Source organism: Anolis sagrei, chromosome 1 (genome assembly GCF_037176765.1).
Source record: "Anolis sagrei isolate rAnoSag1 chromosome 1, rAnoSag1.mat, whole genome shotgun sequence".
Taxonomy (NCBI): domain Eukaryota; kingdom Metazoa; phylum Chordata; class Lepidosauria; order Squamata; family Dactyloidae; genus Anolis; species Anolis sagrei.
In genome coordinates this window covers 71,930,434-71,956,637 of record NC_090021.1, presented here as the reverse complement: position 1 = coordinate 71,956,637, position 26,204 = coordinate 71,930,434, and the positions used below count along the sequence as shown (strand labels likewise).

Genomic DNA, 26,204 nt, shown 5'->3' with positions numbered 1-26,204 from the left:
ACTCTGTGCATTAGTGTAAAGACATGTGAGCCCCTGGGATCTTCCCTTGAGCTGTTTAATTGGGATTATTGTGCTTTTGGTACTTGGTCCTTGTTGTGTTTGTGCAGCCCTCCGTTTAGCCTTCTGGCGATTCCCAGACATTATGGGTAAAGTAGTGTTCGCAAGGCTGTTGTCCCCCTCCCCCGGTGGACCTAGTTTAAAGTGCGTCTAATGAGGTTTGCGAGTCTGTGAGCAAAAAGGTGTTTTCCTACTTGTGTGAGATGCACCCCATCCCTTGCCAGTAGGCCATCCTCCTGGAATAGCAGGCCATGGTCGAGGAAGCCAAAGCGTTCCTCCTGACACCATTTTCTAAGCCAGTCATTGACCTGTACTATTTTTCTGGCTCTTGTGGGTCCATGTCTTACAACAGGGAGGAGGGATGAAAAGACCACCTGTACATTACATTCTTTTAGCATTGCTCCTAGAGCTCGAAAATCATTTGTGATCTTTTGAAACGTATGCCTTGCAGTATCATTGGTTCCTACATGAATCAACATGAGGGGAGGACGGTGATAGGGCTTGAGGAGCCTGGTGAGCCTCTGAGTGATATGGTGTATTTTTGCCCCCGGTAGGCAGCATATTTCTCGAGCCATCCCATCCGGTCTGGAAATGACAGCTTCCGTTCCTCTAAGGAGGGAGTCGCCTACTACCAAGACCTGTTTACTTTCAGGAATGACAGGGCACCTTTTGTGCAATGTAGTGTGTAGGTCTCCAGAAAAGTGATCCTGTTGGTGTGAATTGTGTAGGTGAAAAGTGTTGTCCTCCTCCTCGACATCCCCGGTGCATTCGTCAAGGACAATCCATTGAGATTCGTCCAAGAGCCTATGGTTCTCCTGTATGTGTTCCTGTTGCTCCTGGTCTATGGTTGGGGATGGTACCCCTGCACGATTGTGCAAGTGTGAATGTTGTGAAGTGTTGTCCCAGTCAGGGCTATCCCCTGCACACTGATCAAGGATGAGCCACTGATCAGTATCTAAGCCATTCTGGTCTTCCCCAATATGTTGTGTTTCTTGGTCAGGTGCTAGTTGTGTGAGAATTTGGAATCTATTGTGTAACTGCAGCTGAGCGGAAGTATTCTGAGGAGGCTTCTGGGTCCTATGTGTCCTTCTAAGGGTGACATTTCTCCAAGCCTGAGGGTTGTCCACATCTGAGGTGCTGTTCTGTTGAGCCTCCCCGTAATGTTGGTGTGATATGGCCCGCGTGTCTAGGCCAGTGTGGTGTGTGGTGTCTAAGAACAGCTCAAGTTCCTGAATGTCCTTAAGGGTCTTAATACGGTCCTCGAGTTGTCGTATCCTGTGTTCCATGCGAGTGATCTGTGTACACTTGGGGCAGATGTAATTGAGTAATTGTAGTGTGAAAAAGCTGAACATGCCACAGCTTGTGCATGAGATGGGAAGTTTTCGTGTTTGTTCCATCTGGAGGTTGCTAATGACCTCCTCTTGGTGTGTGTTTGATGTTGTTGTCTGTATGCAGGGGTGAAAGTATAGGTTACTGAGTGTACGAGTGTACCAGGAAGCCCCGCCTCTCAGACAGAGCAGTTAATTTTTAAACTCAGGAAGCCCCTCCCCTCAAACAGAGCAGTTAATTTTTAAACTCAGGAAGCCCCGCCTCTCAAAGAAAGCAGCGCTGAAAGCTGTTAAATTTAAATCATTCAGAATAATTTTAAATCCATTTACATCAATTCATTATAAGTAATCATTGTATAATTTTATCACCTTCATTTGTTGCAACTGCATTTCCTTTGTGGCTCTGTCAGACTGCCGGCCAGTTCTGATGTTAACTTTCTCCTCCAGAGTTTGAAGCCATTCATCCACCTTCAGATATTTGTTTTCCATGAGCCTCACTTTGCTTAAGGTAGTGTTTAATTGTGTTCTGACCTCAGAAAGCCTGTGCTGATAGACTGTCCAGTCTTGACGTACAGACTCTAGTATTCTGTCTTCCAACTGGGGTACACCCCATGGGATTACTTGCTCCCTAATATGAAGTGCTGCATTAAGCAATGCCTGTCCATCAGCACATTCCACTTGTAATTCCTAAAAAATATTAAGTTATGGCATTATTCAATCAGTCGTTCCATATTAGATGTATATACTGGAATATGCTAGGAACTGGAGACATAACTAATACTTGCAAATTTTCTTGGTTGTGATAAGAAATAATGTTTTAATACACTGAGACACATTGTTAAAAAAATGGTCACAAGAATTTGGAGGATTTGTGCCTTTTGTAAAGATGATACTGCAAAACAATCTTTTTTTAGTGAAACAATCTTTCTTTTTGTGCAGATGAACATTTCTCCCCAAGAATACTAAAATATGGACTTTAATAATATTGTCCAACGAGGGGGGGGGGGGGGAGGAAATACTTTGCTCTTCCATGCATGAACAGCATATGAAAGGATTTATATTTTTATTACAAAGTCATTTAAAGATATTTTAAGTCAGGAATTATGCAGCTGTCATCGGAGTTTGCCATTTATATGCTGCTTGCATAAATACCATAATCTGGCACCATAATCTGTCTGCTCTTGGAAAATAAGCAGAAACAGCTCTGATTAGTATTTGCATGGGAGACCATCAATAAATACCAGCTTCTGTAGGATATATTTCAGATGAAAAAACTATCAAAGCCACCTTTAAATATTCTTTACTTAAGAAAGCCCTACAAAACACATGGGATCACCATAACCTGACAGGCATTTTGAAGGCACATATATACACAAACCATGCACATACACCACACATACAGTGCTGTTAATGGGAGTTCCAACCCAACAACATTAGAAAGGCTATATGTTTCCTTTCCTGCCCAGATTTGAGTTATCAATGTTCCCAGAACTGATCAACATATATTTAAAATCTATCAATCTAATTTCCAAGTGGCACTAAACAAAATGTCACCTGCTACTGTATGTTACCAAACCATGGACATCATTCCTCTCATGGTTAACTCAGGTCACATTTATACAGGCCTTATCATCCATTTGGAAGTGGAATATAAGGGGTATGGGGGATTGTCAAATGACACAAACCCATAATCTGGCTGGAACCACACTAAATAGGAAAAAACTGTGTTTTTAAAAAGTCTGAAAAAGTCCAGATTCCATTGAAAAATGCACAGCAACACAGCCCATTATATTCCTAAAGTATGCAGAAAATGAAAGACTTCATAAGATTTCTATGCGGTACGCTGGTGTGAATAGCGACAGTGCACAACTGCATTTTAAAAACCCAAGCATTTCATACTCTGGACAACCCCATGACTACGTGGGGGGAAAATGGTGGAAAACTTCAGGCAGATATCCCACCGATTTATATTGTTCTAGATTAATGTGCATGCCCTGGGAGTACTGTTCTGGGGTAATGGAGCCAGGTGGAGCCTCTACAGAAGGTAAAGGCTGGCTCAAAGCTAACCTTAAAAACTCTGGCAAATACACTGAGAACTGGGAAGCCTTGGCCCTTGAGCGCTCCAGTTGGAGGTCAGCAGTAACCAGCAGTGCTGCAGAATTTGAAGAGGCATCAATAGAGGGCGAAAGAGAGAAATGTGCCAAGAGGAAGGCACATCAAGCCAACCCCGACTAGGACCGCCTTCCACCTGGAAACCGATGCCCTCACTGTGGGAGAAGATGCAGATCAAGAATAGGGCTCCACAGTCACCTACGGACCCACCGCCAGTATACTACATTTGGAGGACCATCATCCTTGGAGTACGAGGGATTGCCTAAGTAAGTAAAAGTCTGGGGTAATGGAGCCAGGTGGAGCCTCTACGGAAGGTAACAGGTTCTTAAAACCCTCTTTATACTCCAAATTAAATGGCTGTATTGAAGTCCTCTCACATAATTTAATGCTTCAATCAATGCTGAGAAATAAAATATAGAAACCTAAATATTATGTAGTGATATTTACATACTCAGCAGTTTTATTAGGCATACAGAAATGTACAGGCTTAAAAATTAAAAGGAAGGGTAATATTTTAACCTATTCTTCCAAACAATTTGAACAGCCTGAAGGGTGTACAAATTAGTGTAACAACAGTTGAAAAAGAAATGGGAAGGAACTTAAAAAAAATATCCTGCCGGTCTCTTACCCCTTTAGCCTGAACTGAATCTCAAAGTTCATATTTAAAGCTAGTTCGAGTGCCGAACAAGGTAATTTCTCTTTAAAAATGGAGACACACACAGTAGAGTTATGTTGTTTTTGTTTTTGGGGACGGTACTCACCTCAATGATTCTTATTAGTACAAAATACATTTATGCAATCAAATCTACCTGAAGTTCTCGGAGTGTTGCTTCGTGCCTCTCCATATCACCTTCAAGATGGGATAAACAGTTGAGTTTCTCTTGTTCTTTTTCTAACCACATTTCAAAGGCCTTAAGGTTTCTTTGGTATTCGTTATGCAGATGGACCATTTCCTCTGCTTTAGCTATTGCCCCCTGTTATCAGAAATGTCACATTAGGGCTAGAAAATTGGCTTTCCTGACACCAATGAAATACGTCAATGACTGCATTTTATGAGGGAAGAGACTGCTTTGGTGTTTTACAAAATTCTAGAAAAGAGACAAATATTTTGGATGCAGTTTTGATTTAGTAAATTGTTGCCACTATGTTTTTTTAAATCTCCCCACACCTCCAAATTAACATTGTTAAGAAGAAGGCTTGGTGCATTTTAAAAAGAAACAATACCATTATCCTGTCTTTGAGAAACTGGTATCTCTCTCGAATGTCCTGAAGTTCCAGTTGAGTTACGTAATGTTCAGTCATGCCCATGCCTTTAACTTCAATAGTCTCCAGCAACGTACTATGACTAAATACTTCTTCCTTAAGTAACTGTAGAAGACAGATAACAGGATGCAGTAACAACCCAGGTAATATAGCAAAGTATACTGAAACAGAGATATTTTCATTTTAGTTCATCTGTGTTCAAGACTGAAACAGAAGTGATGTACTTGGTCACAGTTTTCAGTTTGTGGGTTATCCGTGGGTGATTCAAGTTGCAACCATATCATCATGGGGTTGATCATGGGGTTTTCTTGGGGATGTGTATTTTCATCTATATTGTTGTTGTATAATTGTTATTATTATTATTCTCCTTTATATAGGAAACTCCATTATGCCCTTTTCTTTCTTGACTGAGACCTAACGTGGTTCACAATCGTAAAAACAATACATTTTTAAACAAAACAGTTATAAAACTTTCAGTTTTAAAAGCCTGCCTGAATAAAGAGTTTTTAGTTTGCCACAGTAAAGAAGCAGGGCCATCTCCAGGGAGGCATTGTAGCCTCCCTGGGAAGAGAGTTCCACAGCCCAAGGACTGAGAAGTCCCTCTCTGGTGTTTCCATCAGTTATGCTTGTGAAGGTGGTGGGATCGAAAGAAGAGTTTCTCCAGTACCATTTCACAAAGATGTTCCTGCTGATTTTTGCGTGTGTGTGTGTATGTGTGTCAGGAGCGACTTGAGAAACTGCAAGTTGCTTCTGGTGTGAGAGAATTGGCCATCTGCAAGGACATTGCCCAGGGGACGCCAGGATTTTTTTTGATGTTTAACCATCCTTGTGGGAGGCTTCTCTCATGTCCCCACATGGGGAGCAGAAGCTGACAGAGGGAGCTCATCCACGCTCTCCCTGGATTTGAACCTTGAACCTGTCATCTTCAATCCTGCCAGAACAAGGGTTTAACCCACTTCATCCCTGGAGGGGGGGGGGGAGTGTATTACTGCTGATAGAAGCATGTTGATTTGAAATGCTGTTAAAAAAAATGAAGGATAGACTTTCTACTAACCTTAGATTTTCCAAGTGAAGATTTTTTCTCTCTCAGTTCAGCATGTTGTCTTTCTGATGCATTCATGATTGCTTCCACTTTGTCCATCCAGCTAGTAAACTGTCGAACATCATCCTGATAATTTGTCCATTTAGAGAGTGCTCCTTCCAGGTGACTGAAATTTAAAAGCAATACCATGGAAGAATAAACAGTGGCAACTAATTTAAGTTTTTAAAAATATGTGAGTCCAAAGAAGAACAAGTGAAGACTGTGACACACCAGTTTATTGTAATATTTGCATTTGATTAAAAATAATAGAATTGTGATGTAATAAAATTCTGGTATGAACTACTTGACTGGACTATTATTGATTTCAATCTTCCTGCTGTGAATATAGGAAATATCTTGATACAATGACTATTCTGTACTCCCATTACTAACGATTGGATGGATCCATATTTAAAATATAGATTTAAGATAGCTGTATAGTAGATTTAACCCTTTATATTATCTATGATTATTTATATGGAAAAATAATGTAATCTGATTCTAAATAGTACTTCTTTTAGAAAATTACAAAACTGAAGCTGTAGTAAATTCACTAAAAATGCCTTCATCTCATTTCATGATAGCACTTTCATATGGTTTCTTGGGATGATTTGTTCAGAGTAGGTTTGTCATTGCCTCTCTCTGGGGCTGAAAGTGATCTGCCCAAGCTTACTTATTTGTAAATGTATTTAGGCTGTACTTTTGCAAAATTCTCATTTAATTTTTTGCTCTTTTTGGAATCTTGTATTCTGAACCTATTTTGAGAATAAAGGTAAAGTAAATTTTGCAATCAGAAATAATGAAATATCCCACGAATCTATGCACACTGCAGACTCAAGAGACGTCTGTAAATTATTAACAGTAAAATGGTTTAAAAGGTCAATTTTCCACTGCTCATAAACCCGTTTTCATGTAAATGCAGATTGTATCCATGTCCCTTCAGTATTCAGATCTCAGTTTACCTTTTGCAATGAATACAAGTAGACAATAAGGAAGCCCAAGAGTCCTTAAGAGTTCTTAATTGCTGTTCTATTACAGGCACTCCTTCGAGTGATGTATTTTGCAAAACAGATTCTCCTCTTGTCAGCAGCATTTTCATTTGAATTTCTTTTTCTTGTTTTATTGAAAGCAGTCCCTGGAATACAAACAGACCCTGTTTCCAATGTTACTAAAAACATGTGCACGTTACTGCACATGGAAAGGACTTTCTTCTGATACACATACTTCCTCTCTATCACACACACAAGTGCACATTTGATTTTTTTAAAAAAAGTTTATGGTTTGTTTTAGTCTGGAATTTGATTATAGCAACAATAAATGGTATTAATAAATAGAACAAGCCATGAGAGTAAAGACAAAGATCCACCCAGAGGAAAAGTGTTCTTGCCATACATCAAGAGAACCACTGACCGCATAGGGAAGCTGATGAGGAAACACAACATACAAACTATCTACAGACCCACCAAGAAAATCCAACAAATGCTACGTTCAGCAAAGGACAAGAGGGATCCTCTCACTTCTGCAGGAGCCTACCGTATACCATGCAGCTGTGGACAAGTCTACATAGGGACCACCAAATGCAGCGCTCAAACACGAATCAAGGAACATGAAAGGCACTGCAGGCTACTTCAACCAGAGAAGTCAGCCATAGCAGAGCACCTGATGAACCAACCTGGACACAGCATATTATTTGAGAACACAAAAATGCTGGACCACTCTCACAACCACCACGTTAGACTACACAGAGAACCCATTGAAATCCACAAGCATGTGGACAATTTCAAAAGAAAGGAGGAAACCATGAAAATGAACAAAATCTGGCTACCAGTATTTAAAAACCCAACAGCAAAACAACAGAGAGGTAACAAGCTGGGACATCTAATCACCTCTCAACAAAATATTGCTCCAGGTACTAACAAGCCACACCAAACAACAGCCAGGCCATCAAATGCTAATCAAGGTGGTCAGTTGAAACATTCACACCTAGCTCCAGCAGACAAGAGTTCTTTGTCCCACCCTGGTCATTCCACAGATATATAATACCCTTTTTCCTAGTTCCAACAGACCTCACTACCTCTGAGGATGCTTGCCATAGATGAAGGCAAAACATCAGGAGAGAATGCCTCTAGAACATGGCCATATAGCCCGAAAAACCTACAACAACCCAATGATTCCGGCCATGAAAGCCTTCGACAATATAATAAATGGTATTGATAACCAAAACCTTATCAAATTTTCACTTTAAACATTTATGTATTATCTCACCTGATTTACAATAACATGCTTTAATTGCAAAAGCTCTCTACTTTGAAATAAAACTGATAAAATACCAGATATTTACTCCTGAAAAGTACACATTTAACATATTTTTGATGCTAGTTCCAAAAAATAGGAAGAGACTGTGTTCATACAGAGTGGGTCTTTGGTATCTGCTCAGTTTGGTTTCCAGGACCCCTGCAGGATACCAAAATCAAGGGATGCTAAAGTCCCATTGTATATAGTGGCATAGTAAACTAGTGTCCCTTCTATAAGATAGCAAAATCAAGATTTACTTTTTGGGAATTTTGGTTTAAATACTTTCAAGCTGTGGATGCATGAATCTGTGAATATAGAATTAATGGATACCAGAGGGCTGATTGTACTCAATATGAATAGAAATGTTTAATAAAAAACATAAGAGTTGGGGATTTGTTACGTTCTCTTACTCACCTCAAGCTTTGCCATTCTACTATCAAGGGCATGTTTATCTGCAGTGGGATGGCAATAAGACTCTAGCATCTGAATTGCATCTGCCATCCAGTCCTGAAGCTCTTTCAGATCATGAGCGAACTGTTGGTGCTCAGCTACAATTCTGTCCATTCTGGAGACCTTTTCCTTAAATTCATACAGATGTTAACATTACCAACCATTCAGACAATCTACCATTCCACTAGAGTTGAAAAAAATCAGAAAGGGAAGTCTCAGAAGACTACATTCAGGATGAGTCAAGGGGTAGAAAGTTAGAAGGCTCAACTGTATTGAATTCTCCTTATGTACTTTTGGGGTACGGCCCATCTGCCAGATACAAAAGTGGAACCTTTCTAGAACTGCTTAATACATGATCAATAATAAGTGTATGCATACCACTTATATCACATGCACTCATAATTTATAGCAGGAATTCATTTATTTTTCTTGTTTTACTAAAACATAATGCATACGATAAGAAACTGATTCTGTACATCATGTCACAAGTACATTTAAAGCGTATGTATGCCTTTATGGGCATTATGGATGTATGCATAGTAATTATGCAACATGTTAACTTTATCCTATTGGTTTTGTATTATATATTAAGGCATTGATGTACCAACCATAGAATTGCCTGAAATCACAATTATTTATTTATTTATTTATTTATTTATTTTGGATATTTGTACCCCGCCCTTCTCAACCCCCTGGGGGGACTAAGGGCAGCTATGGTATAATTCTAGTTGTAGAACCATCAGACAATTTAAACTAACACAAAGTCTCTCACTCACCCAATAGAGCACATTGTTGCTTGATTGAGTATAAATGGTTTATATGGTGGGGTGGTGTTTTTCAGATTTATTACTCTTAGGACCTCATCACATGGGAGGTATCCTCCATTTCTACATGCTTTAAAGTTAAAATTCCATGGTTCCCATCAAACAATGCACAGTGCATTCCATGGGTTGCCCATTGGTTTCTACCTTCACATCATGTAGAAATGGGGGGATTTGAAAGATGGACCGGAATCCACTCATTTTCCTGCACTTAGAAATGTTTAGCAACAGCTATTTTTCCATGGGACAGGAGATGGTGCATTCGTCCATTTTTAATTAATGAGTATCCACGTGTGCAATCTTTTCAGTCCCCTCAATGCGCCTTCTGCAGTCATTAAAATCAGACACAAAAAGGACTGATAAATACCTTATGTCCTCACATAATAGTCACCATCACATCAAAGTCACACCCCACTTTTTGGGGCCTGGTTTTTGTATTTTAGGAAATGGGTGGAGGTGGATCCTGTGTGATGGAGGCAAGTAAATACTCCATATTCTTTCAAGACAGAATACCAAAGAATGCAATGGAAAGATGCTACCATCTCCTTTTCCCCCTTGTGTCCTGATTGACATTTTCCATAGTGATTATACATGGTCACTTTTGGGGTGTAGCTTTAATTTTTCCACCCATTTACACTATTGACATGAAACAGAGAACTGACTTGACTCTGACCCACATCTACTTTTAGTCCCAAACAGAGTTCATATAATGAATCAATCAAGCTTATATAAATGCTGAATTACAAAGTTCCCACTGATTCAGTGGATCTGCTATAGTTGTGAGTTGCAATTGGATCCATGCATTAGTGTATATGCTATATTGCCAGTATACAACCTAGATATGTGTTGTAGGATAATCTTTTTTACAACACAAAAAGATACAACACTATATACAAATGTAGGCAGTCCCCAAGTTATGAACATGAAAGGTTCTATAGCTTTGTTCTTAAGTTAAATTTGTTTGTAAGTTGGAACAGGTACATTTTAAAGTGCAACTCCATATATATAACTTTTGATAGCATAGGGAAGGGTTATAACCCCTGTGGTATTTGTTTTGCTGTCTGTGAACCTGTTCAGGAGACATTATCTCATTTTGTGTCCCTGAAATAATTGGATTTTGAAACATTTGGCTTGTTGTGAAAAAAGGATTGGTGAGAAAGTTTCAGTAGAGACACCTTTTCCCCATGATAACTCTTTCAGGAGTGAATTTCCCTTCCAAGGGGTAGATTTTCTTACTTCCTTTTGTCTCACCCTTGTTTGTAGCTATGGGTCATTTGTAAGTCATATGTTTGTAACTCAGGGACTGCCTGTAGAATTGCAGAATTTGAGTAGGTGGGTTTTCTTTTTGCTTTAGTATTCTCATATAAAAGCATGCAGAGACAGGCGCATTACCTTGGTTACATTGCTCAGAGCAAGATATTGAGAAGATAATTGAGATACTCTGTGCATGAAGTTTTTGCTGGCAGCTTGTTCTTCCCAAAGCTGCTGAGCTTTTTCTTTTAGCCTGTTGAGTTGAGACTCATGACACCTTATTTCCTCAAGGACAGACTGTAAAGCATAAGCATGTTGCTGTTAAGGGTAGATGCAACAAAGCACGCCAAGAAGAAGGCAAGCAGCAAGAAAATTAAAAGGATGGCCATCAGCAAAGTTGTGCTAAGCATAAGAGACACCAAGACTTTCCAGAAGATGAGAATAAAATGTGCATTAGTCACATGTCTGTTATATTTGGGGGGGATTAAGAGAAGTCTCCCCAAAATAGTGGCTCACTTGCAGACATCTGCTCAGCAAACACATCAGAATATGTTTTTAATGGAGAAGTACATAAAACTTTTTTTACCTCCAGCCCACTATATTCTCACTTGTGATAGTAACTTTTGTGTAAGAATGTGACTACTTGGGTATCACAGATGTCTATGAAAAAATGTTTCATTACTATCAAATATTGCCTGCTCCTATTTCTGGAAATCTGTGAACCTTTATCAATATTATTCTATTTTATTGTTAAAATAATAACGACAATGAAAATGATCAAACTAAGAATTTAAAGTGTAGAACTTTTCAGAATACATGTTTGTTTTCTGGCATTATTGAACATGAATAAAGGCACCATCTTGCTTTCAATGATGCCTAATAGCTGTCCATTGTATGAATCTTCTAATTCTTTTTTTTAAAAAGAAAATGGGAAAGATTAGTTATTTAAAATATATGTATCTTACTCTATATTACAAAAGCACTTGCTAATTGATACACAGGGTTGAAGCATACAACAAACTGAAATGCAATACACAAGCGAAGCATGAAATCAAGAATCTCTAACCCAAGAAGTTGCTTAAAGGAACCCAAAGTTAAGGTCATTGTGTTATCATCACCTGCAGCTTCTGCTGTTCTCTTTTTTTAGCTGGGAGATCATGGAGACGATTACTGCTTTCTTGTACTGTTTTCTGGGTTTCATTTAACCAGACTTGAAGAGGTTCTGCACTAGCTTCAAAGTCTTTCATCTGAACCTTTAAGTTCTAAGAAAATATGAAAGAAATGCATGAGTGGCTTTACATCACTGATGCTCTCAAAGACTCTGCTCTTTTTCTGTAAAATCTGAACTAATGTATTTCTATTTTTAGAGCATACCAGCAAAGGGCAAGAAAAATGTTTCAGATTAACCCGTATATTTTATTGTCTTTTACCTCCAAAGTGGTTTCCTTCTGATGTAGCATGGAGATAAACTTTTTCCAGTCTTCTTTAGCTGATTCAACTTTAGCTTGTATAGATTTAGCCTTTTCTTTAGGCAAAATAGAAGTTAATAATTCTCCTTTGGATGCCGCCAAATTTAATTTATGCTGGCCACTTTCAGTTTCAGATAAGAATTCCTAAAGCAAGAAAACATTGCCAAAATTATTAAATTTCAAGGATGGGAAGTGCAAATGTAGGTTTGGTATACCTAATAAATTATTGTATGTTTTCAAGCTACTGCTCTATTGGCTCTCAGACTATTAGACTCATTGAATCATAGAGTTGGAAGAGACCTTGTGGGCCATCCAGTTCAACCCCCTACCAAGAAACAGGAAAATCACATTCAAAGTACCCCCCGACAGATGGCCATCCAGCCTCTGCTTAAAAGCCCCCACCACACTCCAGGGCAGAGAGTTCCACTGCTGAACAGCTCTCACAGTCAGGAAGTTCTTTCTAATGTTCAGGTGGAATCTCCTTTCCTGTAGTTTGAAGGCATTTTTCCACATCCTAGTCTCCAGGGCACCAGAAAACAAGATTGCTCCCTCCTCTATTGATCCTCTATTTGTCTTGTCATGGCAAGAAAAATACAATCCAAAAGCAGAAATAATATCTTCCAGAAGACGCCTTTTTATTTTGTACAGATGAAGTTTTACATGGGGTTGGTTTTTGTACAGATGATGTGTGGTCCTAATTTGAATTTATTAATCTGGTGAAGCAACTTCATTATACTTCAAACCCCACATACTATTTAATACTTGTTGTTGTTCATTCGTTCAGTCGTCTCCGACTCTTCGTGACCTCATGGACCAGCTCACGCCAGAGCTCCCTGTCGGCCGTCACCACCCCCAGCTCCTTCAAGGTCAGTCCAGTCACTTCAAGGATGCCATCCATCCATCTTGCCCTTGGTCGGCCCCTCTTCCTTTTGCCTTCCACTTTCCCCAGCATAATTGTCTTCTCTAGGCTTTGCTGTCTCCTCATGATGTGGCCAAAGTACTTCAACTTTGTCTCTAGTATCCTTCCCTCCAATGAGCAGTCGGGCTTTATTTCCTGGAGGATGGACTGGTTGGATCTTCTCGCAGTCCAAGGCACTCTCAGAACTTTCCTCCAACACCACAGTTCAAAAGCATCTATCTTCCTTCGCTCAGCCTTCCCTAAGGTCCAGCTCTCACATCCGTAGGTTACTACAGGGAATACCATGGCTTTGACTAGGCGGATCTTTGTTGCCAGTCTGATGTCTCTACTCTTCACTATTTTATCGAGACTGGACATTGCTCTCCTCCCAAGAAGTAAGCGTCTTCTGATTTCCTGGCCACAGTCTGCATCTGCAGTAATCTTTGCACCTAGAAATACAAAGTCTGTCACGGCCTCCACATTTTCTCCCTCTATTTTCCAGTTGTCAATCATTCTTGTTGCCATAATCTTGGTTTTTTTTATGTTTAGCTGCAACCCAGCTTTTGCGCTTTCTTCTTTCACCTTGATTAGAAGGCTCCTCAGCTCCTCCTCGCTTTCGGCCATCAGAGTGGTGTCATCTGCATATCTGAGGTTGTTAATGTTTCTTCCAGCAATTTTCACCCCAGCTTTGCATTCATCAAGCCCCACACATCGCATGATGTGTTCTGCATACAAGTTAAAAAGGTTGGGTGAGAGGATGCAGCCTTGCCGTACGCCTTTCCCAATCTGGAACCAGTCTGTTGTTCCGTGGTCAGTTCTTACTGTTGCGACTTGGTCCTTGTACAGATTCCTCAGGAGAGAGACAAGGTGGCTTGGGATGCCCATCCCACCAAGAACTTGCCACAATTTATTGTGATCCACACAGTCAAAGGCTTTAGAATAGTCAATGAAGCAAAAATAGATGTTTTTCTGAAACTCCCTGCCTTTCTCCATTATCCAGCGGATATTGGCAATCTGGTCTCTCGTTCCTCTGCCTTTTCTAAACCCAGCTTGAACATCTGGCAGCTCTCGCTCCATGTATTGCTGGAGTCTTCCTTGCATGATCTCGAGCATCACCTTACTGGCATGAGAAATAAGGGCCACTGTACGGAAGTTGGAGCAGTCTTTCGCATTTCCCTTTTTTGGTATGGGGATGTAAGTTGATTTTTTCCAGTCTGATGGCCATTCTTGTGTTTTCCATATTTGCTGGCATATGGCATGCATCACCTTGACAGCATCATCTTTTAAGATTTTAAACAGTTCAGCTGGGATCCCGTCGTCTCCTGCTGCCTTGTTGTTAGCAATGCTTCTTAAGGCCCATTCAACCTCACTCCTCAGGATGTCTGGTTCTAATTCATTCACCACCCCGTCAAAGCTATCCTCGATATTGTTATCCTTCCTATACAGATCTTCTGTATAGTCTCGCCACCTTCTCTTGATCTCTTCAGCTTCTGTTAGGTCTCTGCCATCTTTGTTTCTTATCATACCAATTTTTGCCTGAAATTTACCTCCAATGTTTCTAATTTTCTGGAAGAGGTCTCGTGTTCTTCCTATTCTGTTGTCTTCTTCCACTTCCATGCATTGCTTGTTTAAAAATAGTTCCTTATCTCTTCTGGCTAACCTCTGGAATTGCGCATTTAACTGGGCATATCTCCCCTTATTATCCCTGTTTCCTTTTGCTTTCCTCCTTTCTTGGGCTACTTCCAGTGTCTCAGCAGACAACCAGTTTGCCTTCTTGGTTTTCTTTTTCTTTGGGACGTACTTTGTTGCCGCCTCCTGAACAATGTCGCGGACTTGTCCATAGTTCTTCTGGGACTCTGTTTACTAAATCTAGTCCTTCAAATCTGTTCTTCACTTCCACTGTATATTCGCTAGGAATGTTAGTGAGATCATATCTAACTGGTCTGTGTACTTTCCCTGATCTCTTTAGTTTTATTCTAAATTGAGCAATAAGAAGTTCGTGATCTGAGCTACAGTCAGCCCCGGGTCTTGTTTTCACCGACTGGATGGATGTCCGCCACCTTTGGCTGCAAAGGATGTAGTCAATCTGATTTCGGTGTTGACCATCTGGTGAAGTCCACGTATAAAGCCGTCTTTTAGGTTGTTGGAAGAGAGTGTTTGTTATACACAGCGAGTTTTCCTGGCAAAATTCTATCAGCCTGCGTCCCGCTTCATTTTGTTCTCCCAGACCATGCTTGCCTGTGATCCCAGTTGTCATTTGACTTCCCACCTTGGCATTCCAGTCTCCTGTAATGAAAATAATGTCTCTTTTTGGTGTATTATCCAGTAGGTCCTGCAGATCCTCATAGAACTGATCTACTTCTGCTTCTTCGGCAGCTGTGGTTGGGGCATATATTTGGATCATTGTAATGTTGAAAGGCTTTCCTTGCACTCGAATTGAGATCATTCTGTCATTTTTTGGGTTGTATCCAAGCACTGCTTTAGCGAATTTCTTATTAATTATGAAGGCTACTCCATTTCTTCGATGTTCCTCTTGTCCGCAGTAGTAGATCTGGTGGTCATCTGATGTGAAGTGGCCCATTCCAGTCCATTTCAGTTCGCTGACCCCCAGAATGTCTATCTTTAGTGTTGACATCTCACCAATAACAACATCCAATTTGCCCTGGCTCATAGATCTTACATTCCAGGTTCCTATGGTGTGTTGATCTTTAGAGCATCGGATTCGTCGTTCACCTCCAGTACCGTCGGCCGCTAGCCTTCCTTTCGGCTTTGAGCTAGCTGCGTCATCACATCTGGGGCTAGTTGAACTTATCCTCTGCTCCTCCCCAGTAGCATTTTGGCCATCTTCCGACCTGGGAGTCCCATCTTCCGATGGCATACCGACATATCTCTGGTTGAACTGGTCCATTTAGTTTTCTTGGCAAGGATACTGGGGTGGTTTGCCGTTGCCTTCCCCAGGGATCACGCTTGGTCTGACCTCTCTGCCACGACCGTCCCGTCTTGGGTGGCCCTTCACGGTTTCGCTCATGACATCATTGAGGTGCTCAAGCTCCAGTGCCACAACAAGGCGGTGACCCTTTGCTGGAGCTATTTAATACTATTTGTCTTCAATTAGGCTTTTGGCAGATTGCATAAAAGAAACATAACACATATAATTCTTCATTTTACCCATGAATATATAAATAGCAAATATATTTCTTCATAAGTTACATCACTGTTTTGACTTTCAAAAATAAGTCTGACCTCCCACTAGGCACTGAACCCCCCCCCCCCCCCCATTTCCATCTCTAATATTGCCAGTGGTTACACTTCCATGGTAGATGAACTGTACAATAGAGTATCATCTAAACATTAAACTGTGGTTAGCAGAAATAAGTGATGTCTTGTTCCTTGTTTGGTTACAGTTAATCTCAAATGTTTTTCAACTATCAGAATGGGTGGTGGGGAGTTCAATAGGAATGAGGGGGTATTTTTTGGGGGGGGGCTCAGTGGCAGATATCTAGGTCCCCCGTGCAACTCTGTGGTCTTCTCCTAGTAGATATTAGCCATAGTGTCATAATGTAGGATCTAAACATTTCTAGAGAGAACATATAAACCCAATTGATGAACAATCAAACCTACAAAGATTAACCCCACAAAATGGAGGGGTGACTATACATGAGCCATAGGGAGGTTGTTGCATTACCAGAAGAGTAAACTATTTTCTGTATCACACACAACTCTTAACTTTAATTAACAAAATGAGGATTTTTTGTTGGTTAATATATTTTTTCAATGGTCAGTTATCTGCAACTGTATTTATGTTTGGTTAAAAATTAACCCCTTGCCATGTTCCTCAGAGCAAATAATTGTTTTAGCCTCTCATACCGGAGATATAGTTGTAACAGAAAAGAAGTGAAATTCAGTACAGCTTTGAGAATGACAGATCAAGTGCATATGTTTACCTGTATTTTCTGTATGTTGGCTGCAGCTTCACTGACACTTTGAGGTGCATCAAAACACTTAGCAGTTGTGATTTTTGAATTGACTAGCCATTGCTGAAAGTCTCTGAAGGCTGTTCTGAATCTCTGTTGTAAGGCCTGCTCTTTACTTTGGCAACCTTTTGATGCTTGCAGACAAAGACTTTATGGTTCCATGTTTTTACAGTGAAAATGTAAATTAGGATTGTGTTAGATACAAAGAAAGAGAGCAATTTCATTCAGATATGCAATATAAAAATAAATATACTTTATTATAAGTAATCAATCTAACATTGCTTAACCCTCCATCTGAATATAAAAACAACATTTGCATATGTTAGCTGAAAGAAGGAAAATCTATTTCTTGATGCTCTTATAACATTTTAAATGAAAGAATCACAAAGTCATACGTATGCCAAGCAACATATATACACACAGAGTTATTTGTTTTATGAAAAGGAAGCCTACCTGTTATATTCTTTAATTAACTGTGATACCTTTGCAGAATAGGTGCTCAAATCTTTGGAAAATCGGCAAAGGTCATTTAACTGAGTCTTAATGTTATCATTCATATGTTCTGCCTTTGTTAGGTCATCCAGGGTTTCCTAATTAAAACATAATTATATCCAAAACATATGATATGAATATCTATCTGGGAAATTATATGTAGCACTATAAATTCTATACCATGTCTCCTGTTTACCTTTGCATATAACTGGCATCATTTGAAATAACTGGGTTGTTGTAGGTTGTTTTGGGCTGTATGGCCATGGTCTAGAGGCCATGGCCTTCGACAATACATCTGAAATAACCTTTTACAAATAGGAGTGATAATCAGGTTCTCAAGAAGATGTTGAATTCAATAGAATTTCCATTCTGAAGTGCTGAAAAAAATTCTAACAACACCTGATGGATTGAGTGATTCTCGTCCATGTTTTAAGAGTAACTAACTACAGTAGTATCTCCACATTTGCAATGGTTAGGACAAAAGTGGGGAAACTTTAAATACAAACAAAAATGTCAAGTCCTACTTTTTTCCTGAGAAAAATCTTATTGTGGGATGTTTAGATCTTCCAGCATGAAAATCTATGGTCAATCTATGATCAATCTATGAACCAATATCAGATAACATTTATGTAAATTCCATTTATTTAAGAAGACATCGCTCTTACTAAACCTGAAACCAATGGGAGAAAAAACACTTAAAATTAAGCATTATAATTTCTGTGAAGCTAATTTGAATGTAAAAAAACTCCTAAAACTATCTAAGCCAAGTTTTGCTCAAAATTTCTAAGAACTTTCTTTCATCCCATGAAAGCAACAATGCACACAGAGTGATGCTTACTTACTGTTACATAAGAAATTTTCCACGTTAACGGTATCAATGTAAGATTTGTCAGATTACTGGCAACCTAAACTCCTTAGAACAAACCTAAACTCCTTAGAACAAAGTATCACCAAGACAGAGCAAGTGATTTTTTCTTTGTTGACAATTTTTGTGATGAAGTAGAATGCACGGCATCTTGTAAAGCCAAAAGGGCTAAGCTGATGCACTTTACTCAAAGGCCTCAACTTCAGTGCAACAAAGAATGCAACAGGAAATCACTCCAGATGGTGGTGATCCTTCTATGGCATTCTGTATCACTGCTGCTTTAAATATGAACTCTTCCAAACCAGTCAGAAATGTATTAACTTTTCAGTTTAGAAATGACTGTGTATTACATTCCATTTTTCTTCATAAACCATGTTTTAACTTTTAAAAAAGCTAAAATAAAAGACCAAAACAAAAACAAGACGGTTTACCTTTTCTCGGTGCCAGAATTCCACAATTTCTTTGTCCGTGTGCTTACTATCCAGAGGGGTCAGGCTTTCCGACCAGGCAGCAAGCAGCATGCTGAAGTGCTGCAGGGCCTCTTCCAGATGAGCCGCCTGCGTGGTAAACTCATGCTCCGACAAGGCCATCTGATTCTGCAGCTCCTGCAAGTTGTTCTGTGCTTGAAAGACACTCTCTTCCCACTGCTTCCAGTCAGACTGAAGGGCCTGCATTTCAGTGTCAATGTCGTTGCAGCCCTGAGCAGTTGTGTTCTGTTTCACGGCAGGAGCCAGCATTTGAACTCTGTTTAGGCGGCTCTCTCCAGTCTGTCTGGAATCTATCAGCTCCTGCAATGGAAGATTACCATGGTAACTGAAATGGCTGTGATCCATTTCAGCTGGATAAGGACACACTTACTACAAAGAACACATAGCAGTTGGGGAGAGCAGTTGTGCTGACTGCTCCATGGTCACAGGCAGTTTCACCAAAAATGCATTTTGTATTGAAATGTAAGGGAAAGGTTAAAACAACAAAGTTGGCTGTGTGCAAAGTAACAAGGTTAGCAAAAACATTAGAGAAAGTTTGACAAACCAAAAAAGGAAGAAAATTAAACTTGTCCTTCCACCCCTAGAACACAGAAATAACTTTGATTTGATTGATGCTGGGCACCAAGGGACAACATGGGTGATACATGAATTAGTAATCTCATAATTATTGCCATTCTGAAGTCTCAGTTACAAGGTCCAAGCGCCTTGAGATACTTTAAAGTATTTAATATAATAGAAAAATAAAGATAGTTTGAACATTGAACTGGGCCTCACTCAGCCATGGAAACCCACTGGGTGACCTTTAGCAAGTCACACTCTCTCATCCTCCAGGAAAGACAAACAACCTTTTGAACAAGTTTTGCCAAGAAGACCTCATGACAGCTTCACTTCAAAGTCATTTGGGTTTTGCTGGCAAGACTTATGGGAGGACACTTACTCAAGATTATAGTAGGTTTCCATGGCTGAATGAGAACTATGACTCTTGTCTACAGAGTCATATCCTTGTGCTTAAACCACCAGACCATTCTGGCTGCCATAATAAGCATAGTAAAGGTGATGCAAAATAATTTCTCACATTAATTTTGGCCAGTTTTTTCTGTATAGCTGCTGAGTCTCCTGATGTGTCTGACCAGCGGTGAAGTTCCTCTTTTGCTGAATGAAGCCAATCTGTAAATTCATGTACTGCATCAAGATATAATAAATGGTCCTTGACGATATCTTCTATTCGTCTCATTTTTTCCTAGAAATCAAAATGAGATTGTATTCAATTCCTGTGTTAAAATAATAATAATAATAATAATAATAATAATAATAATCTTTATTTATACCCTGCCATCATCTCCCCAAAGGGACTCGAGGCGGCAAATATGAGGCCAAGCCCAATAATTACAATAAAGCAAAATAAAAGGCATACAACAAATGATAACATCAAATAAAATAGCAAAAAAAAATAACAAAGTAATACAATACAATAAAATAGCATGTTTAAGAAAGAATATCTACCACGTGAAGCTGGTATAGGCTGAATAAGCATCAGAGGGGAAACATGTGACAAAACAAGGCAGCAGCAGGGTGATGGTGGGACAATTGAGTTTTCAACTCAGGCAAAGCTGGGTCCTTTCACTAGTTGGTGATATTTAACAAAAATGACATTCCAATGCATGGTTCTCCATTGTACAGGGCTTCCCTGGGTTGTAACTACACTCAAAATGAAAGAGTCTCATTACTATAACGAAAAGAAACCACTTTAAGCAGCATGGCTCAATCCTATGAGATCATGTTGAAGGTCTTTAGCCTCCCTAGCCCCAAAGTGCTGGAGCTTCACTAAACTACAGCTCCAAAGATTCTACACCATTGAGCCATGGCATCTAAAGTATTTTCAAACTGCATTAATTCTATAGTATAGATGCACCCAGAATTTCTTTAGCTAAAGAAACATGCATAATGAGTTATATGGTGAGTCATAACTTTGTCCTTCCATCACTGCATTCCAAACTGAAAAAGCTTCTGCATTCTTCTAGGATTTCCTTATCCAAGAAGAAATTGCAGATCAATGAACCACATTTCTTGATGAAATTCATTACAAGTATCATCTGCTTGATGTCATTTATATACCTAGCAAACATCTACTGAATTTTTTCTTTCTTTCTTGAAAACTACTCCTCTTTTATTATTCAAAGATTTACACCAATTTATATTTTGATAGCTACTTCTCCTTCATGATTATTTGGAATAACTCTAATGAATTAACTGCTGGATTTTGTCCTCAGAGATCTAGATTAAAATCTTCAATTCATCTTGCATTCTCTGGCAGGCATACGCAAGAAGTGAAGGTACCATCACCAGGGGCTTTGAGGAAAGGGACAGTGTTTGTTTTCTCTGCTGCCTCTGACTCAGCTCCTGGGGAATCACTCCTAGCAGAACTGAGGTCCTGACTCTGTGACATGAGGCCAGCAACAGCACCTGCTTTCTCCAGAGGGTGGAGAATAAAAGGGCCATGCCTGCGAGGCCTCAGGCATAACCAGGGGTTTTCAGGGAAGGGGCAGTGTTTGTTTTCTTTGCTGTCTCTGACTCATCTCCTGGAGACTCACTCCTGCCAGAACTTAGGTCCTGACTCTGCAATGCGACACCTGTAACAACACCTACTTGTCCCAGAGGGTGGAGAATAAAAGGACCACACCTGCGAGGCCTCAGGCATAAACAAGACATGAAGGTACCATCACCAGGGGCTTTGAGGGAAGGGGCAGTCTTTGTTTTCCTTGCTGCCTCTGGCTCAGCTCCTGGAAACTCACTCCTGGCAGAACTGAGGCCCTGACTTTGCGACGTGAGGCCAGTAACAACATCTGGCAAGTAATAGCTCACAACTGACTTGGACCATGGCCTCTTTACACAGTCCACTTATGACACCACAACTGTTAAAATCTGTGTTCCTCTGGAATTTTACCAAACTGATCAGTCACCTGCTGCTATCATCAGATAAGACTCTTCCCCACCCCGTCTCCCCAGGACCTCATATCATATTTACCATCTCCCAAGATGGCACAGGGCATTTTTGCCCTCCTAATCTGTACCCAATCTGTATCTAGAGAACTTTGTGTTTTGAGGGAATCAAGGGAACGGGGAGGGTATGAAAAGAAAGGCTGAAACATTATGGGAAGGGAATGGGGGAAGGAGTCTACATTGTTATATTGCAGCAATATCTTTAATCATAATAATAATTCATTTATAATGCATAGATGTTTTTAACTTTTATAGTTTAATGTATATGTGTATTGTTTTTGTATGTTTGTTCATATGACATTGAATTGTTGCCAATTTGTAAGCACTCTGAATCCCCTTCGGGGTGAGAAGGGTGAGGTATAAATATAGTAAATACAAAATAAAATGTAGTGAGTTCTTAAACAGATATAGCTAAAAAGTAACTTCTTGTCATTATCTCTTTTTTCCCCCAAAATTTGCTGCATTATGCCACCAATTTAAGTTGTGAAGAACAAGCTCTTTTTAAACTACTATAGGATGCATAAGTTTTGAACAAGAAATCCTGGAGCCAAATTGTGACTGTCAGAAAAAGAGGACTCAGCCCACCTATTTTGGTCTCAACTATGATCAAGGCAACTCACAAAGCAGAGTTATTTATTCATTGTTGGGTGTTTTTGTTTCAGCTTCTTGGCTAAAACAAAAACAAGAATAATCATAAAACACATGTACAATAATTATATACAGTTCCTATTCCCGCTCCTTTCCAAAGCAACACATTCAACATGTTTAGCTATATGCTTGCTCTCTGATTCATTATATTTATTACCTGCCAACTTCTGTCCATCTTCCCTTTTCCTTGCCTTCCTTTGAATTGGTTATATAGATAAATTCTAACTACATCTTGTCTTCTTGACTTTATTTTGGGCCATCACTATACAATTATGGAGGTCCCACTGCATGTAACCAGTTACAATGATTATATTAGCACAATACTATTAACATGCTATGATCCCCTTGAATTAAAACATTTGTGGGGTGAGAGGGGATAATAATAAAAAAATACCTTGGCCACAGTTGTAATGTCACTGAATTGTGTCTTCAGTTCTTCTTGAACATCTTCTCTGAAAGAACCATCCTCTGTTTTCTCATGTAGTTCTCTTGCTTTCCCGACCAGCTGATGCAAATCCTTAGAGTGGTCTTCCATTTCTGAAACTACAGCTTGGAAATAGTCCAGTTGGGAAAATTTCTCTTTCAAGTCATTCTGTGGATCCAAAGGCTTTTCCACTTTACGGTCTACTGACTCCAGCCACTGGTCCAACTGATTTTTCTTCTCCAGATAGTCATTCCATTGATTAACCACAGACTCCAATAAGCTTATTTTGAAGAGACACACAGAAAGATCAAAATGTCACTAGCCTACAAGATAGGATCTATGGTTTACAAGTAGGTTCCCAGAGCCATTTTTACATCACTAGGGCTAAATATTTTATATGGATATATTGAACTACAAAGAACAAAAAATGACACCAATACTAAAATAAAGTTTAAAAATAAAGTTAAATCCATTTGAGAACTTTGGCTTTCCAAAAATGCATTATTATTTTCTTCTCTGATCAACCACTTTTAAGAATTATGGTCACATTTTTTGCCATGCATTAATTGAAAGAGCTTATTTATTTTATTTACTACATTTCTATGCCGCCCCTCTCAGCCCGAAGCTTACCTCTGACAGCTCACTGAGGTGCTGATAATGCTGTTCCAGAGATCTTTTAATGCTTGCAATTGGTTCTCTATCTCTTTCTGACCTTCTTCATTGCTGCCTTTGATGGCTTGGTCACCTTTGCCAATAGCCATGTTTAACTTAACTTCCCCTTCCCCTTTCATTAAAAGGATGTCCTGCAAATCAAAACAATTTTAATTTTTTTCATTCTACACAAAAGAAGAAATCATCTGTACATCCAGAAAAGTAACACAAGAAAGGAGTGTCTCCGGTTTCTTCCAGTCTCCAATAGTCTGATATAATCAGTGCAATTACTTGTTACTTTACCTGAATTTGCAAGAGGCGTTTCTCTAAAACAGCTTTGCTACCAGTGGTGCCCTCTGCAGATGCCAACTTTTCTTGCACATCCTTCAGCCAGCTCCACATACTCTGCACAGCCTCTTCCAATGCTTGGTGGTCCTGGAGGGCCATCTGGGAGGTTTTCAGTTTCTCTTTTACTGTCTTAATTAGATTCTGATAAGCCGAAAAATGTTGAGAAGCCAGCCGTGCTTCAGTCCCAGCACTATATCCTTTCTCATTTAAAATGTGAGCCTTTTGAGTCAGTTTATCAAAAGATTCTCTGATCAAGAAACGTTAAGAGAAGGTGAGTTATAAATGTAGATAAAATAGATAAAATTCTAAGTATGAAAAAATACAAACAGCACATAGGAGGTAAATTGATTGTGTTTCAGATGTGATTGGCAATAACTTACTATAAAGATACATGAGCAAAATTCTCGTCATTATAATGTACACTGTTGATGTGTTCCAGTGTTTGAAAAAATGTGGCTTAGTAAGTGAAATCGGACTTAGGCACCATCTTGAAACTACATTATATGATCAGTGTAGATGGGGCCATAGTCCATATCAGTAGAGTGCTATAACTCAAAGAATCATGTATTCAAAATTATAAGGAACTGCTACTAACTTCACCTAAAAGAGATAATCTCTTCCTTTGCTCTCTCCCCCCCCCCCCCCCATGATAATGGTAGAACAGGGTGGAAAATGGCCCTGGAGCCCTATGTAATCCATAGGTCACTCTCTGATTACCCTGGTTAGACCACAACATGAAAACTTTCTTGGTGTTTTCTTCAGACACATTAGGAAAATATTGCTGATGTTGACACATTCCATATAGATAACATGCGCAAAACAAGTGTTTCCCAATGGAAAAAAAACTGCACTACTTTCAAACAAAAAGGGTTATGCAGTACACAACAATTCAAAATTTGTTTTTGTTTCTAAGGATGAAGAAACAATTTTACAGGGAAGATGGGCTTCAGTTGTTGCAAAAATAAACTATTTAACATCAGTGAAGGCACTAGCATATAACCATTGTAATGGAAACAGATGAGAGATAAACTGGTATAGTATACCTTGCAATCAGAATCTCATGCAGAAATGCTTCCACTTTCTTCACCTCATTCTTCTTTTCAGGGATGTGTTGTTTGCTCTCACCCAAGGCTTCTGTGCTCATCCTTTCCTCCATTTCATGAAGCCACAAACTCCACTTCTTACTCAGATCTTCAAAGCTACAAATAAAAGAAAGGCATCTGTGTAGAGCTGTTTTTAGATTAAGAATTACTTCAACATACATTTCCTATCTAGATTTTATTTTTAAAATGTCTGGATACAATCTTTATGCCTAACAAATGAAACCAGCGTACAAAGTATTTTTCCATAGTGACGTTATTCTAAAAATACTCGGCAAGCATCAAAATATGTCAAACAAGACCATGGGAATTACAGAGAGAGAATGCAACTTTCCAAATTCTGAGCTGGCATGGTCTATATTATCATAGTTAAAGTAGGTGACTGAAGGATTGTTCCCTAACAGACTATTCATGTGCAATTACTACTGTATGGCACTCACAGCTGGTATGTGTTTGATAGCCCTCCTTCCACAACTGAGTTCTTGTTCTTATGGTTTTACCAGTTCTTGTCTCTGAAATTATAGTGTACATCATCTATTATTCATTGATAGTCTTCTATCCAAATATTAACCAGGGCTAATCCTATATAGCCTCCAAAATCCTCTGTACTGCACGTTTACTCTGAAATCTACAGAGTGCTGGTATACATACAGAGGAGGGAATTATTGATTCCTAAGTGTTAAATTATCCCTAACCTTTGCCCCTCCCCCACACATCCAGAAACTTCAACATAATTACAGCTACAATTGTTGTTCATTTTCCCTTTATTTCAGTTAAGTTTTAGCACATTTACCCCATAATAAAGGTAAAGGCAGGATCAATTAATTTCCTGGTATCGCGGAATGGCTAGAAAGCATTTTGCTGTAACTATGGGGTGAGGTGGCTTGGCCTGTGTGGTGTATTTAAGTCAGCTTCACACTCTCATCTACCACTTTGAAATTCATTGACGCTGGTAGCAACATCAGTTGCCACCTCAGGTTTTGGAGGATTTTGAAAAGCTTGAGAGTCTAACCTTTTTGAGTATAGAGCTAGATACAAGTAATCACTTCTCTAGGCTGGCACGTTGAACTGTGTGATGGACTTTTTATCTTGTTGCAAGGTAACTTCCATGTTTTAGGCGCTGTGCAGATGGACACTTTGGTGTTTCACCCAGGAGAGGCTGGGGGCTTGAGTCATGGATGACCTATTG

General features: G+C 39.5%; 1 protein-coding gene across 1 annotated transcript in view; it reads right to left on the bottom strand.

Annotated features, from left to right (window-relative positions):
* The window catches only part of SYNE1 (spectrin repeat containing nuclear envelope protein 1), a 354,454-nt gene that overhangs the window by 169,122 nt on the left and 159,128 nt on the right, over positions 1-26,204 (bottom strand). The window contains exons 51-67 of the mRNA XM_067465989.1: positions 24,959-25,114; positions 23,871-24,162; positions 23,547-23,719; positions 22,887-23,196; positions 19,920-20,084; positions 18,788-19,144; positions 17,453-17,589; positions 16,970-17,147; positions 12,089-12,271; positions 11,777-11,920; positions 10,800-10,955; positions 8,551-8,715; positions 6,804-6,976; positions 5,815-5,968; positions 4,722-4,865; positions 4,307-4,471; positions 1,755-2,072 (exon numbers count right to left, since the gene is read on the bottom strand). Coding sequence (XP_067322090.1) covers positions 1,755-2,072; positions 4,307-4,471; positions 4,722-4,865; positions 5,815-5,968; positions 6,804-6,976; positions 8,551-8,715; positions 10,800-10,955; positions 11,777-11,920; positions 12,089-12,271; positions 16,970-17,147; positions 17,453-17,589; positions 18,788-19,144; positions 19,920-20,084; positions 22,887-23,196; positions 23,547-23,719; positions 23,871-24,162; positions 24,959-25,114 — 3,370 coding nt within the window. The remainder of the gene's footprint in view (positions 1-1,754; positions 2,073-4,306; positions 4,472-4,721; positions 4,866-5,814; positions 5,969-6,803; positions 6,977-8,550; positions 8,716-10,799; positions 10,956-11,776; positions 11,921-12,088; positions 12,272-16,969; positions 17,148-17,452; positions 17,590-18,787; positions 19,145-19,919; positions 20,085-22,886; positions 23,197-23,546; positions 23,720-23,870; positions 24,163-24,958; positions 25,115-26,204) is intronic.